The sequence below is a fragment of the Brienomyrus brachyistius genome, chromosome 13 (genome assembly GCF_023856365.1).
Source record: "Brienomyrus brachyistius isolate T26 chromosome 13, BBRACH_0.4, whole genome shotgun sequence".
Classification (NCBI taxonomy): domain Eukaryota; kingdom Metazoa; phylum Chordata; class Actinopteri; order Osteoglossiformes; family Mormyridae; genus Brienomyrus; species Brienomyrus brachyistius.
This window is the reverse complement of record NC_064545.1, coordinates 12,032,587-12,049,308: the sequence shown is the minus strand read 5'-3', so window position 1 is coordinate 12,049,308 and position 16,722 is coordinate 12,032,587. Positions and strand designations below refer to the sequence as shown.

Here is a 16,722-nt window from a genome sequence, read left to right as displayed (position 1 = left end):
TCATTTTTTTTTCCATGTACATAGAAAAGGATATCTGCCATTCTTATAACCATCTGAGGTCCCTCCCTTTGCTGGTGGTCGGTCATGAAGACTGATTCCTTGCTGGGCGGGTTAAAGTGGGAAAACCGAAGAGCAGAAACAGAAAAAGAAACTACAAAGGCTGGTGCATCTTCTGTAAACACACCAGCTGTTTCAGAGGGTTGCGTTTCATTAGCAGTGGTTTTTGAAATGGTTTTATTGTGGACTTTACAAATCGAGCCCTCACCTCACAGAAGGCCAGTGAAGAGTCAAAGCAAGGGCTCTGACTCGACATATAGCCTCAGTAAACCAGTCATTTCAGCGAACTGCCAGTCAAATTCCCCCTGACAAAGGGACACAGCAGCCTAGAATTCAACGACTGTAAATTCCAAAAGGAATAAGCCTGCAATTTGACGAGTGCCGACTAATTACGCAAATACCCAGTTTTATAAAAAGTGTAACAATTTGAGTTTAACTTTTGTTAATAATTGGTGTGTAATTATGTAATCACACCTGCCATGTGAATTGACAGACATTGAAAAACTCTGTCACTGTGTAATCTGCCGAAAAAGTCTTTAATCTGCAAAATGGACGGCTTCTTTGAACCTGTGATTGTGCTTTTGGGGAGAGCCGCAGAAACTGGCCCACCGCCAACTGCAGCCGCGAATCAGAGCAGGCTGATCAACACAGTAGCCCAGGCTACCTATACGGTGCATCTCACCTGCTGTGACAGGAGTTGGGAGCCCCTGCTGGACTCTTTCTCCAAATGCCCCCCCCAACCATGGAAACAAGGGAGCTCTCAGAACTCTGAGCAGAGGATGACATGACATTTATGGGGGGAGACTTCGGTTGGGGGGGATACAAGAAATTAAACAATAAAGGAAAGGAGATGGTGTCAGACAGCCAGGTATAGCGAAGAGTAGCAGGTTTCCTGTCAGGCGGGGGCCACAGACAGGGGCTCCAATCCCAAGAGCCATTACCGCAGAGCCCATGCAACACCTGATGCTATTAACAGTTAGCAGAGGTGTTAAGGAGCCCAATCCCTTGTTGAAGATTAAAGGCACCGGTCAAAGGGCCCCTGCAAGGGGTGCGGCGACTTCTGCCTTGTTCCTGCCTCTTTTGGCAGCCAGCCCGGGGGCCGTGGCACTCACGGGGATCCCGGAATCGTTATTTAGTCACCTTAACATTAAACGTGACAGCTGTACATTTCCCGCGTTTGCAGTATCGATTGGCACAGAGGGTTATTTAGTGCCAACAGAATACAAAGCAGTACCTCTGTTCGATTATGGCTTTAAATAGCCTGAGCTGCCAGGCATTTTCATATACGGGGGGACAAACGATAACAACATGCCATTAAACGTGCTCTTTACAAAATGTGCTCTGTGCGAAAGATGCAGAGGATATACGGCACACAGGAGTGTTCCAATGTTTATAGTTACGTTCCTGAAAAAGGGAGAAAACTGGCCAGCTGTTCAGGACGGATGCAGGAGGACCTGGGGGGGGGGGGCATCTAACGGAGGGAGGGGTGAGCCAGGTGTGTGGCAGCCAGACTCACAGTGCAGTGTCACCCGCCTGGGTTGCCAGGGTAACACAGACTCCACAGAAGATCTGTCGGTCCTACATCACCATTCCAGTATCATCAAGAGGTCCTAAATCACTGTTCCAGTATCAGCACAAAGTCCTACATCCCACTCCCAGTATCATCACAAGGTCCTACATTGCTGTTCCATTATCACCGCGAGATCCTTCACCACCATCCCAGTATCACCACCTACATCGTCCGTCCGAGTATCATTGCGAGGTCCTACATCCCTACGTCGCAGTATCACTGCAAAGTATTACATCCCAGCTCCAGTATCGCCACCAGGTCCCACATCACCGTCCCAGTATCACTGCGAGGTCCTACATCCCAGACCCAGTATCACCATGACGTGATACTTCCTAGTCCCAGTATAATCATGAGGTCTTACATCGCCATCCCAGTGTCCCCGTTAAGTCTTACATCCCAGTCCCAGTATAATCGCAAGGTCCTACATTGCTATCCCATTTTCACCGCATGGTCTGCATCACCTTCCTGCTGTCACTGCGAGGTCCTTCACCACCATCCCAGTACCACCACGAGGTCCAACATCACCGTGCCAGTATCACTGATAGGCCGCATTGATGTTCCCACTTGCTACTTTCTTCCAGCTACACTTTAGATTCCTTAGGCATTCATAACAAACAGTCATAATAGGGAAAATTCATCTGTATCACAAAACATGCATACCGTGCACCTGGGCCTGGAAGTCACTTAAAAATGTACAAGGCATTCACCCTGCAGAACATTTTGCTTTGGCCCTAGGGATAAGCGATCCTGTATTCCTAGCGATAAACAGAATGTATATTCAAATGATATATATTTGTAATGCACAGCACAGTGGCCCAGTGCGTGGCACTGCCACTTTGAGCCCCCAGGGTTGGGGGGTTCATGTCCCGCCCCCACTCTGTGCGGATTTCTGTGCTCTCTCCATGTTGCGTGGGCTTCCTCTATGTAATTCAGCTTCCTCCCACAGCCCAAAGACATGCAGATCAGTTAGCGGGTATCTCTGAATCGCCCACAGTGCGCGCACGTGTGTGTGTGTGTGTGTGTGTGTGTGTGTGTGTGTGTGTGTGCACGCAAACAGGTATACCTTTCTTTATGGGAACACAATGTCCTCACAACGTGATGAATACCCAAATTTTAAAACGTAATTTAATAAAATTCTAATAAAAATCTGTGACTGCAATGAAAAAACTAAAAATGCAAAAAACTCTTGCATTTTGCTTGGTTACTTATGGTTTTGGTTAGGGCAGGGTGGGGGTTAAGGTTGTCCGTAGTTAGCATTAGCATTTTCTGCATACTGTAGAATTGAATGACCTATCTCCATAAAGATATGTCTACCTGACATGTGTGTGTGTATGTGTGCGTGTGTGTGCCAGGCTTACCGTAAAAGTGTCATTGCACACAGGGGCCTGTCACACTCCAGGAGCCAACAGGGGGGCCTGTCACACTCCAGGAACATACAGGGGCCTGTCACACTCCAGGAGCCAACAGGGGGGCCTGTCACACTCCAGGAACATACAGGGGCCTGTCACACTCCAGGAACATACAGGGCCCTGTCACACTCCAGGAGCCCACAGGGGCCTGTCACACTCCAGGAACATACAGGGGCCTGTCACACTCCAGGAGCCCACAGGGGCCTGTCACACTCCAGGAGCCCACAGGGGGGCCTGTCACACTCCAGGAGCCCACAGGGGCCTGTCACACTCCAGGAACATACAGGGGCCAATCACACTCCAGGAGCCCACAGGGGGGCCTGTCACACTCCAGGAGCCCACAGGGGGGCCTGTCACACTCCAGGAACATACACGGGGTGGGGGGGGGGGCGTGGCCTCACCGGTGTCTCCCGGCACAGCCTCCGAACCCAGGATGTGGCCGCCTGGTAACGGGTAACTGTAGGCGCTCCACTCCGAGATGATGGGCACAGGCGTCTGGGGGTAACACTTCCTCATGAGCTGAACGGTGGGCTCCACCAGGCAGGACGCTCCGCCCTCAGAGCTCACGCAGGACTTAAAGCAGCAAAGGAGTGCCGGGTCAGGCTGAATGCAGCGCTCGATGCTCCTGCTTTACCGTACACACTCATACGCTCCCCTTACTGTGCTTGAAATCCCCTGTTTGATACTCTTGTTTTTCTGGGCTTTCATTGGATGCTCACTCTTGCAGCCTATCTGACTCCTTTAAAGTTATATGTTTGTAAATGTGCTATCTGCCACATTTTTGTGTTGTTTTGGCCAAAAACATGGGCTAAATAAGTAAATTTAAAAGTAAAATGTTAATCAGCTTGATAGTTCCCTGGAACGAGTCAAGGCGCCCAACAGTACAACAGCAGGGCCCTTGAACCAGCAGCATTCAGGGTCCGTTACTCTGCCCATTACATTAGTTCAAGGTAAAACCTGAAGTGACCAGTAATACATATAAGTACAGGAGTGCTTGCTGGCCCTCTGAACTCATTGCTTATGCTAGAGCCCCAGTCACAGCTTGCTGTAGGGCAGAGGTGAGGCTTGGGTCCTCAGCTTAGCTGTCTAATCCTCACGCCTGCCGGGTTATGCAGATTAGGGAGGCACAGGGTCAGTCCCTGCTCCTTGGCGTTTATGTGACTGCTAGCACAAGCATTCGATTCATAGACACAAAAAACAAAATGATGTGGATAATGAAGTACTCGTTCATTCATTCCTTCATTCCTCACCCTAAGTGTAATCACCTCTAATGCCACCTCTTCTTTTATCTAAAACACACATTTCACTGTGGTGCCATTGAGTGGCCCCACTGCAGGCAGTGACACCTAAGATCTACTAAATGTAATGCAGGTCAGATGGCCTCTTTCCTGGGTGAATCAATCTGTAGGGGAAGGCGAGCACAGTCAGGCCTCACCTGCACCGTGCGGAGAAGCGTGCCGAGGCCCCCCGCCTCCAGCAGGGCGGCCCTGCCGGCACGGGTGCCCGTGGCTAGGTGCAGGCAGTGCAGTAGTGCCCTGCGGATGGGCACATGAGAATTTTCCAGAGCGTCCTCGCGGTGCCAGTCCTCATAGAGCATCAGCAGTCCGGAAATGTAGCCCTCTGCAGCTGCCCGCCTGCCGTTAGCCTCTGAGGCACACAAATATAAAAGGAAATCAATGGGGTTGGTCTGCAATAATGCAGACAACATAGAGGCTGTTCTCTGTTGCCTTGGCCTTTTCCAGAGGCTGGAGCCATGTCCTTCAGTGAACCACTGCACTACCTCAAGCCTCTAAAGCAACACTACTCAAGTGAGAATCCTTTGTTATCACTACAGGCAGAAACCTCAATTCTGCGGTTCCAGGGTTGTGTGGATTAAGGCCAGGATTGACCATTTTGTTAAAAACACACGCATTTTATTAGGTACTGGGGTTAGTGTCTCCCCAAATCAACGGTATGATTTATACCTCAGTATTTCTTTGTTTTGTTTGTTTTTTGGGGGTGGGGGGTGAATAAGAGAAAAATATATAGGTTTTATTACCAACAATTTGGAACACTAAAAAGGGTTAACATCCATCTTGAACTAAGGAAACTAGCCTAGCTTTTACCAGAGGTATGATCGCTCGATCATGATTGGACTCATGTAGTCACATGACAAACCACCGGAAGACAATAATAGGTGTAATATGTAATACTTGCAAAATATACAGCTTGCCCTAACTTTAAATAGAATAATAATTTGTGATTTTCATGATTTAATAATTTCATGATTTTGTAACATTAGTTACATAATGAAAACTCAACAGGCTGCACTGGCAGTGAGGTGGGGGGGGGGGGGATGCAGTTCTGTCTTCTGAATTCATGACACGAGATTCTACTGCAATTTCTATCGTGGTTTCAGTATCGGTTTTGGAATCATTACACCATTACTAGATTCACCAGTTCAACTGCTTGCTGAAGCGAATATCTAACCAGCCAATCATATGTTAGCAGAACAATGTATAAAAAATGCAGACACAGGTCAGGAGCTTTACTTAATGTTGACATAAAACACCAGAACGAGGACAAAAGGTTATTTAGGTGACTATGACTGTGGCATGGTTGTTGGTGCCAGATGGGCTGGAATGAGTATTTCAACAACTGCTGATTTTTTGGAATTTCCACACACAACCATCTCTAAGGTTTACAGAAAATGGGCTGAAGAAGAAAAAATCATCCAGTGAGCAGCGGTTCTCTGGGTGAAAATGCCGTGTTGGTGGCCGAGGTCAGAGAAGAACAGCCAGATTGGTTCAAGCTGATAGAAAGGCAACTGTGACTCAAATTACCATTCATTACAACCAAGGTATACAGAAGAGCATCTCTGATCACATCAAACCCTGAGGCAGAGACCACACCGGGTGCCACTTCTGTCTGCTAAGAACTGAAATCTGAGACTACAGTCGGTATGAGCTCACCAACATTGGACAATGAAAGACTGGAAAAACGTTGCCTGGACAAATGAGTCTTGATTTCTGACTGGTCAGAATTTGGCATAAACAACATGAAAGCAACATTTCAGGCTGGTGGTGGTGCAGCAATGTGGGGGATATTTTCTTAGAACGCTTTGGGCCTCTTAGTATCAAATAAGTATTGTTTAAATGTTACAGCCTACCTATTGTTGCTAACCATGTCCATCTCTTTATGACCATAGCATACCCAGCTTCTAATGGCTACGTCCAGTAGGATAACACATTATGTCACAAAGCTCATATACAGTAATCTCAGGCAGGTTTCTTGAACATGGCAATGAAAGCACTGTATTGAAATGGCCTCCACAGACACCAGATCTCAATCCAGTAAAGCACCAATGGGGTCAGGTGGGATGGGAGATTCGCATGATGAAGGTGCAGCTGACAGATCTGCAGCAGCTGTGTGATGCTATCATGTCAACATGGACCAAAGTCTCTTGGAATGTTTCAAGCACCTTGTTGAATCAATGCCATAAAGAATTAGGGCACAAGCCAAAACTTTTTACCTACCCTCATGTGAAGTAAATATTATCGACTGTCTCATAAAAATGGTGTGTGTCAAGGTCTGGGATGTATTAGACGGTAAGCTGACATTCGGTTCTTGCAGCTGACATATTGGAGAGGGGAAAAGATCTATGTGACTCTGCCAAAGGACTAATCATTATGATCAAACAGTTGCATCAGAGGATCTCTGGAATGGCAAGGCTTGAGAGGAGCGTGTAGCCAGTTGTGGTGCGTACCTATAGAAAGTGGTCCGAGTTAAAAAAATCACAAACCACCAACGTGGCGTTGGGTGGCTAGGATTTGTTGATGCAGGATGTGAATGACAGCTATCCCGTCTGGTATAAAACAATGGAAGGGCTACTGTGGCACAAACACGGTGCATCGAGTCCTGCTGCGTATGGGGCTATGTAGTCGCAGGCCATTCAGAGTGCCCACGCGTCCTGTTCACCATCAAAAGTGCATACAATGGGCTTGTGAGCATCGGAAATGAACTTCGGAGCAATGGAAGAAGGTTGCCTGGACTGATGAATCTCGTTTTCAGCATCATGTGGATGGCGAGGTGAGTGTTGTGCTTTGACAGGATGTGTCGGACCAAGTCTGATCCGTGGCTATGCAGTGCGGTACGCAGCAGGGCTTGACGCACTCTGTGTCATGACACAGTACTCTTGTAACCCTCATTAAACTTAATCTGACATTCGTTTTTCATGAGATATTCAACATTATTCATTTCATGTTGGGGTGATCATAATGTTTTGGCTCATTGGTGTATATACATCACGGTTTATCGGGCCTACATATGGGCAGTACATACAAAGATTTACTATGACATCATCATATATCGGCTTAATCGCAAGCTTCATGGACTTTATTCCCACTGTTCGAACCTCATACTCCATGCTAACTCATAGCCAATACTCCAGTTTATCAGCATAGGAGTATCTCCATAGCAGGTAATCATCATAAACACAGCAAAGTAACACCGAAGTCACAGCCGTGCAAGGGGGTAATTTCACCAGGCCGCGGATAAAGGAGTCCAAACCGATGCATCATAAAATCTCCACTAAATCAGGTTAGTTCATGCTAGACAGATTAAAAGCACTGAGCTCATAGCCCATTTCATTATATTTATTTGTTAATGACCTTTGCATCAATTAAAGTATAAGCTGCTTCAGTGTATAAAGGAGCTTGATTGTTTGCATTAGCCGCCTGCCTGTTCAGCCTCCTGGAGTGGCTAGACTCATGCAGCCAGCCAGCTCGTGGGCTGAGCTCGCCCACATTTACAGCATTCTTCTCATTCTTCTCTGTCTTTTCATGTTACATCAGCAACGTATTGGATTAGAGCAGTGTTTCTGAACCCGGTCCTCAGGGACCCACAGACGGTCCATGTTTTGGCTCCCTCCCAACTCTCAGCCAATAAAGAACACCAAATATCTATAGGGAGCAAAATCGCGGGCTATCTGGAGGTCCCCAAGGAGCAAGTTGAGAAACACTGGATTAGAGACATCACATCGGCAATGGCGGGGGGAGGGGAGGAGAGGGAATCAAATATGCTTGACTAGTTGAAATGTTGCAGGTTAGTCACACTGGATACTATCACGGCAAAAATAAGACTGAGAGAAGTAAGGGCTGATTTTACCACCATGCAGCTGAGTGATAATGCATTTAAACGAACCTGGCACAAGTCCAAGCCTTCACTGCCGACTACAAAGAAGCCATTACCTACAGACCGGCTCCATCTGCACACGTCCAGCTTGTGCCGTGCTAGCTATGATGTGTGTCACGCACGCGCCGTTTCCCTATTGAAATTCATTAATCGCACCCTCGTAACCCTGGAGGCCAACACAAGAGCCAACATCAATAGGTCAATCAGTGACTGGATTTGGCTGGAATTGAAACATCGTCGTTTATATTGACTGCTAATATGATCTAAAGTGCATCTGCCTCGAAAAAGAAGCCTAACGCCCCACCTGTGTTTCTGTTTCCTTCTATGCAGAAATGAGCCCCTAACCGCCGGCACAATATAAGAGCCCATATGAACATCGCTGGACTGACAGCCCACCATGCTGGAATGAACACATTGCCGAACATGAACTGGTAATATGAATGAATGAGCCACACAAGGGCAAAGACTTATTTAATCCCTCACCATAGGGACTGCTGCCCTTTTCCTTCCCACTGACCAGCCCTCATTTGTGCTCCTATAATAAAATAAAAGCAGCAGGCATTTCCTGGCCCATTGTGACACTCTGCTGGGACACCAGAAAACCGCAGAGGGACCTGCACTGTGACAAACAGCAGGACTGTGGGTCCACCTAGGGGGGGACCTCCTGACCCCAGTGCCTCCCAGTATTCCTGTCTCTCCGCATAAGAGGCCACATGTATCCAGCCCACTAGATTCAGACACAGGTCACTGAAACATTCATGTCAGTTGGTTTCATCTGTTCTCTCTATGGGACCCTCATACATAGAGATTACAGTTAAAATATAAATTAAACACGTCTGACGTGTAACCCCATTTGCACTCTGTCTCCCCCTGGTTTTGACTTTTAGGATGTTTTACTAGTGATCTAAGGCCAGATGATGGGCCTCAGGCTTTATTTGGGATTGCAGCCCACAGCCTACATCACAGTTCTGTTTCCAGCGGCGAATCACAAAGCCAAGGTGGAAGCATTACTAAGCATCAAAGCGAGATTCGTGACCAGGCGTCACACAAGGCATTGAAATGAATCATAAACATCCGCGGTCAAACAGGAGGCTTCAGTGGAAATAAACCTTGACGGTATGTCTGTTTATGCACGAACAGAACCACTCAGCAACTGCAGCGCATCAACAGGTGCGGAGCCCACTCACAGGTCCGCAATGTGGCTGCTTGTGGAGTCATACTGCCACCTGCAGGCTAAAAGAGGCACTGCCACCAATCGTTAAATCAGTCCCTGCACAGCTCTCAGTAGAAAACCAAAAGCATTATTCTTGGACTTTAATATACAACAGAAGTTAATTTTATATTACAAATAGATATATTTATAAGTTTAAAGACAAATACATCATATTGTAAGACCAACATCAGACATATAAATATTATACAATGTTGTGAGGCTTATGATGAGGACGTGATGCTTTCTGAAAAGCAGCAACCATTCAACTCATCATTTCATTTAAAGAAGGAAAAATGCTGCGCAAAGTAAAAAAGGACCAGTATGAAGTATAGGATGAACAAAGAAGAAGGGAGCAGGATTAAATACTGCATCTCCAATGAAGGAAAAAGCGGGATTAAATATGGAAGCATAAAGAAAGAAAGGAGCGGGATTACATGCATGATCAGCAACGAAGAAAAGAGCGGGATTAAATACAGAATCAGAAAGAAAAAGAAAGAAAGGAGCAGGAATAAATATAGGATCAGCAACAGAGGAAAAAGCAGAATTAAGTACAGAAATAGAAAGAAAGAAAGAAAGAAAGAAAGAAAGAAAGAAAGAAAGAAAGAAAGAAAGAAAGAAAGAAAGAAAGAAAGAAAGAAAAGCAAAATCAAATACATGATCAGCAACATGCCACAGGATTAAATACAGCATTAGCAAGAAAGTAGCAGGATTTCGCAAAAGCAGGAAATACCAAATACTGTTTGTGTGTTACTTCAGATATGACATGTATTTTTTAAACAGATTTTTGATTCAATTGATTTCTTCATGGACTCACTCCAAGTTATAAGGTAAATTTCCATAATATCAGGTATGCTGCTACTTACTGAAAGGCCTGTGTTAGACAGACCATTAACATAAACCATTAACTGTAGAAAGGCTCCAGGGCTGCATGCAATACACTCTCCAAAGGAAATCTCCTCAGCTTCTCCTCAATCCATCCACCCGTCCTCCATCAATCATTTTCCATCCTGCTTATCTCAGAGCACCAGAACAGAGATTTTTTCATTGTACAATATCTCTCCCCTGTGTTCGTAATGTCATACTTTCATGTTACATATTCTTCCTATTTATGTTTTAATTCAATCAAAATTATGCATGATGTTTTACAGGGTTTAACAGAAGCATGACCTCTTTCCCATTAAAACAGCTCTATTATTCTTATCTGTTTTTTCCCTTTCCTTTAGTGTGTTATATAGCTTTATACGCAGGTAAACTCTCACCACAGAAACCACATTTCTCCAATCTGCCTGAAACACCTCATTGGAATTCCAGTCTTTAGTTCCGTGACATTATGAGGTCACCTCATAACACAATCCTTATTGGCCTCCTGCTTGCAAGGATCTGTCTACAAACTGCAAGACAGGGTGGAACGTGTAAAGCTGACCCGGCGAGCAGGCTGACCAATCAGAGCACACTGGGTCATCGGGGGTGGGGCTTAAAGCTCTAACAGAGCATTTCAGACAGAGTAAATATAGATGTAAAGTATAAGAAAAATAATGTGTTTTTGGAATACTGAAGCATGTACATTATTCTCATAGCCTCCAAAAATAAACTTATGAGTGAAAATGAGCATAATATGGCCCTTGAAAAGCCAAGGTGGTACTGATTTTACATGATATATTCAACTCAACAGTACAAACCTAAATAACATTATATATACTTATTTATATAAGGCACCTAATATACTGTTTACTATAGTTGGTTACTGTACCATATTACCAGACCAAATACTCCAGAAGAAGTTGTGCAGACTGGAGGATTTACATCATTTCACTTAGCATCTCTTCTCCAATCCACAAGTATGAATAGAGCCAACAGCCTAAACCTTAGGCATTATAGAACCGAACGGACTTCCCCACTGGAGAGCCTCCTACAGCCCCATGCTAACCTTTCTTACGCTGTGCAACACACGTCAAGCTGTTTTCTTTTTTAAACCATACAGCATAAGAAGGTGTTTAATGCATCCATAGAGATAAAGATGAAGAGATCTGTTTGTCTAATTGCTGATGAGCTTTCATAATTAACTACTGTAATTGTAACTCTTATCTTTCAGCATGTGGCCCTGTAGACTCCTTAATTCCGGTGTTGAGACCTCAAAGGGTCCATTCTGAACATCATCTAATGCAGTGTTTCCAAAGCTGGTCCTCACAGATGCATAAATAGTCCATGTTTTTGCTCCCTCCCAGCTCCCTGCCAGACAGTCCATGTTTTTGCTCCATCCCAGTTCCCTGCCAGACAGTCCATATTCTTGCTAGGGAGTTGGGAGGGAACAAAAATGTGGACTGTCTGCAGGTCCCAAGGGGATCGCGTTCAGTAATCTGAAGGCACTCCTGAAGGACTGGAGAGAACTTCACTCATCCTTACATAACAAACAAACATGCTTTACTTGTCATTTGCATTGGCCCCCATCTCGCTCTCTATAGCTTGGGGGGCTAACGCCCCACCTGTGTTTCTGTTTTCTTCTATGCAGAAATGAGCCCCTAACCACCGGCACAATATAAGAGCCCATATAAACATCACTGGGCTGACAGCCCACCATGCTGGAATGAACACATTGCCGAACATGAACTGCTAATATGAATGAATGAACCACACGAGGGCAAAGACTTATATAATGCCAGCGATGCGCCAGTGAGGGACCGTGCAAATTGTAGGGTTAGGGTTCAAATCCAAATGGTGTTGGGGTTTCCCTTGCTGTCATCCATTGCACATTTTGATTTTGTGCAGTTCAATGTGTCGCTTGGGCACTGATGGGGTAGCTTGAGTTTTGCTTCGTTAACCAATCACCAGTCTTTATTTTATGACATCATCACATTAATTAAAACCAGCTTTTTTTCTACAGGGTGCACGGATTCATATAGTACCCATTTTATAGTGCGTGCCTTTTGGTAAGGGACATGTCACAAGTACAAAACATAGGAACATGCTTACCTGCAATACCTGTCTGGAACAATGAAAGGGCTCATCGTTATTTCATGATGATAATAATAATAATAACCAGCAACAATCCGATCACAGGCACAAAGGCTTAGACCACTGAGTCACACACTGCCCCCTGCTGGATGGCTGGAAGCCTTGAGTTTGAAAATGAGAAACAATTAACCTTCATACAGTGAAGGATGTGATTGTTTAAAGAGGCGAACTTCAAAATCTGGATGTCTGTTGTCCATTTAGCTGCCTCTAGTCTCAGGACCCACAAAGCTAAGGGTAGAATACAGTGAGCAGTGCGTGTTAGTGGGCAGCACAGTGGACGGTACACTGGAGGAGCCACACGAGCCCGGAAAGTGGGGGCCAACCTCCGACAACTGGACATATTGACTTTTTCAGTTTTGGAGAACCTGGGTGGGGTGGGATAATGAAACAAAACGGTTCCTAGACACTAACCAATAGGTTCCTGTAGTCATTGTTAACCCTCCTTGATTGACAGGACAGAGATGTGGCGCAGGCCTGAGGCTGTAGTGATGAACACTGAAGGGAAGCGAGTGAAGCACTGTCTCTTTAAGGTCGCAGGAAGGGCCAGACCACAAGCCTGGCAGACGGGCACCAACCCGGGCTCAGTGTGGGTCTGCGGTTCTCCTGGCCTGTCCATCTGAACTGCCAGGTACGATGGCAGTGACTAGTCCTGCCCGAAAAGGCGTTACGCACACGAGGCAGAGCGCTGAGGTCATGGGTCTCGTCCCCTCCTGTCTCTTTGGCACATCGCTAAGACCGCACACTTTCATGTCCGCCATGCTGAGAATCACGGCGCACTTACTTGAGTGAAAAAGTCCCGCAAATGCATCTATGGCCGCCCTGAAAAGAAAATGTCACGGGTAAGGACACAAGCGTGAAGCGGTCACTGCAAAGTCCCATTCAGCACCGGATAGACAGTGGCAGTAGGTCACTGGAGCTCTCCGCTGAAAGACGGTTAGGGGAGGCAGCTCAGCGAAATTTCAGGAGATCCGAAACTTGCACATATGACAGCAGATGCTTTTGGTGGGAAAATGCCACCAGTCAGACACGTATGCTGACATACATGACAGCATCTGTGGGGCTGCATTTTAAAATGTCGCTCTGATATCTCACCCCTGCCACCTGTCTTGTGTACACCATGAACAGAAATTAACATGAAACATATACCCCTTCATTTCTCTATGGCAGAGGGGAAAATGTTTACTCGAAACATTGCGGAAAGCAGGGGATTTTTTTTCTGGCGATTTCGATCTGATTTAGCTGAAAATTACCTCGCATGGCGCTATACAAAGAGTGGATCGTCGGGAATGATTTACATATTGTCCTCGAGGTGAGAGTGCTTATTAAAATCTATTCATCATCCAGAATCACCTGTTACACACAGAGCAAGACTCAACAGGAATGCCAAACTCTCCACAGATATGTGAGGGGGGCCATAAATGGAAAGGGGGGCAGGGGCTGTTGCCCAGGCGATGAAAACAAACCATACGGCCACGGTAACCACGACACGCAAAGTGATCGTCCCAGTGGTGCAAGACGCCCCTTTGAAATGCTCATCTGCTCCACCGCGCCAGTCTGACACAAGTAGCCCACATTACAAAATTATAACAATAAATCCCCATAATACAGTTACTGATGTGTCATAATATTAAGTCTTGTGATGACAGTTTGATATGGTCCACAGGCGTATGAGTAAAAGTGGGCCGACTTATGCTTATCTGTACTGTCAGCGTGAAAAGGCAGGAGAGATCATTCTCTGATAAGACATCGGTCTCACCTCAGGATCCAACCAGCTGGGTTTCTCTCCTGTCAGGGAAAGCTCAGCTACCCATGCAACCTATCCCTGGTGAAGGGGGCCTGGAGCCTACCCCTGGTGATGGGGGGTCTGGAGTATTTATGCAACATAATAAAACCCAAAAGGGCAAATGAATCCGCAGATGGAGAGGTGCCATTTAATGCTATGTATCCATCTTCAAAGCCTGTCACCCAGTAGAGGGTCACAATGAATCTGGACCCCATGACAGGAAGCCCAGGCAGGGAACGCTCTGAGCAAGAAGCCAGTCCACACACTCCCCCCGTACTGCAACACACGCCGGGGGCTGTTTAGAGTCAGCAGTTAGCCTAAACAGACAGTGAGCAGGCACCCTGGGATTTACATCATCGTGATGTCAGGGAAGCAGGTAACTTAAGGACGGCGGCTTAGAGAATGTCCACCTGGAACATAACGGAGAGGAGCACGAAAGAAGCAGCAGCTACAGGAGGACTGTCTGCCCCCAGAGCTGTGGGTGAGTTATGTGAGTTAATAAAAGGGAGAACAGGCACAAAGCCACAGTACACGGCGCCAGGGAAGCCGGCAGCTTTCTGTACGGCGCTATTACCAAAGGGCTGCGTCATCCGTGTTCAGGAACGGGACGGCCCTCGCCGCGTGTCATATAACCGTGTAACGCGATCAGCGCCCCCCTGTCTTTACGGCCGCAGACGCCGGACCCAGCTGGCATGGTGTTTAAGCTGCCTGCCTCAACGGCACGTGGATCAGGGAACTGAGTGGCAGGGCCAGTCTGGAGCGAGGTAAACCATGGTTACCCAAACAGCTAGGGGACCGTTTCAGGACAAGGGAAACTGGCTCAGCCATGGTGACTCAATCAATTGCAATCGGGGGTCTTGTCTGGGATGATGGATCCAGCAGAGCTACAGTGACCCAAGCAGATGTGCAGGCCAGGGTCTCCAATGGGGCGATGGACCGACCCGGCAGAGCTATGGTGACCCAAGCAGATGTGACAGGGCTTGAAGGAGCAGTGGGGGCAGGCTGAGACAACATCTCCTGGGTGTCTAATAACGACTTCCCACGAAAGCTCCCCCAGAAAGAGAAAGCCGATTTGACCAGACTCCTATACGCTCTGGCAGAAGATATCGGGGGGGGGGGGGGGGGGGGGCTTTGGTGCCCCAGGGAGGGAGGGGCATTCTTAATCAGGTGTGATGTCATCATTTCAGTGCAGAAGGCTCACTCCCTGTGAGAGGCACGGCAGCTTTGTGGTGGAGCCTCTATGTTGAAGGAGTCCTCTGCCGACAGACGTGAAGAAGATCGCAGAGGACAGAGTGTCTGTACCCCCCCCCTCCACACACACACACACACACACACACACACACACACACCATTATTCAGCCCCAGTAAGCATGAGTGACCTACTTCCCTTTGAACAAGCTCGGAAATCTTTGATGAATGCAGTTTCATGCCTGCTGTTACCCGGAGGTCCCAGCTCCAAGGAACACATTTCAATTTGAAATCTGAGGCAAGCACAACTTATGCAAATGAGACACTTTGTAGGGAACAGATAGAAGTTAAGCTGTTTTTTAGTCTAATTCCCAAATTTTATATCCCTACTTGTTTTTATGGAAATAAGTCTTCTCAGAACATGCTAGAAATATCCAACCGAATTCATTAAATGTTATAAATAAAAAAACTTGGGACAGAATGATACAATACATCCACGTAAGAATATGGGTCTTAACTTTAAAAGGAACGCAATGAAGCATGTGAATCCGTGTCAAACAGAAATTTGTAAAAATCTTGCAATTAAAGAAATTAGGGCTAGATTTAGCATACTGTACAGGAATCAGGTTTTTTTGGGAAAGTCACTGAATTATGACAAGAGAATGCACTGTTCTCAGTTCAGGTGCATTAAAAAGCATTTCCGTCGCAGTCATGGCATGATTCATTTTTCAAGAAGTCTTTAGCTAATTGAATACAATATATCAAGCACACATTACCGTCCATCGCTCATCCATCCATCTAGTTTCTGCGTGTATGATAGCGGTGCTGTGAAGCCCACTTTCGAAATACAGAGGGCACTCACAGGCGCACTCACAGGCGCACTCACAGATGTCCCAGTCACAGCCTGTTAATAAACCCTGCAGTATAATCACAATCCACCTCACATGAATATAGTGGCTTGGCTGCTTATTGCAGGCTTATTACTCCCACGACTATGCAAGCGCACACTCTATACTTACTTCACAGTGCGTGTGTGTTTGGTTGTATGAGGAGAAATCAGTTTGAAGACGATGTCCAGGCACCCGTTTTTACCCAGCAGGGTGGCAGTAGAGGCTGGAAGAGAATGGGGGTGATAATAGAGACCTTAATAATCAGGTAAGTCAGACATCAGAGCAAACAGCAGTTTGTGGTGCTCGCTGGCTCCCTCTAAAGAGTGCCCCTCTTGCCATGGGGGAGGAGGAAGATTCAAACCCCCACCCATGGTGGCCGCAGGACTCTCCTACGCGCTACTATGTCACCCTGAATCTGAAGAAATACC

At 46.5% G+C, this 16,722-nt stretch overlaps 1 protein-coding gene across 1 annotated transcript in view; it reads right to left on the bottom strand.

Moving 5' to 3' along the window:
* LOC125706798 (cytosolic carboxypeptidase 4) overlaps positions 1-16,722 on the bottom strand; it is a 157,703-nt gene that overhangs the window by 127,803 nt on the left and 13,178 nt on the right. Inside the window, exons 6-9 of the mRNA XM_048973633.1 lie at positions 16,424-16,517; positions 13,215-13,252; positions 4,472-4,683; positions 3,438-3,609 (exon numbers count right to left, since the gene is read on the bottom strand). Coding sequence (XP_048829590.1) covers positions 3,438-3,609; positions 4,472-4,683; positions 13,215-13,252; positions 16,424-16,517 — 516 coding nt within the window. The remainder of the gene's footprint in view (positions 1-3,437; positions 3,610-4,471; positions 4,684-13,214; positions 13,253-16,423; positions 16,518-16,722) is intronic.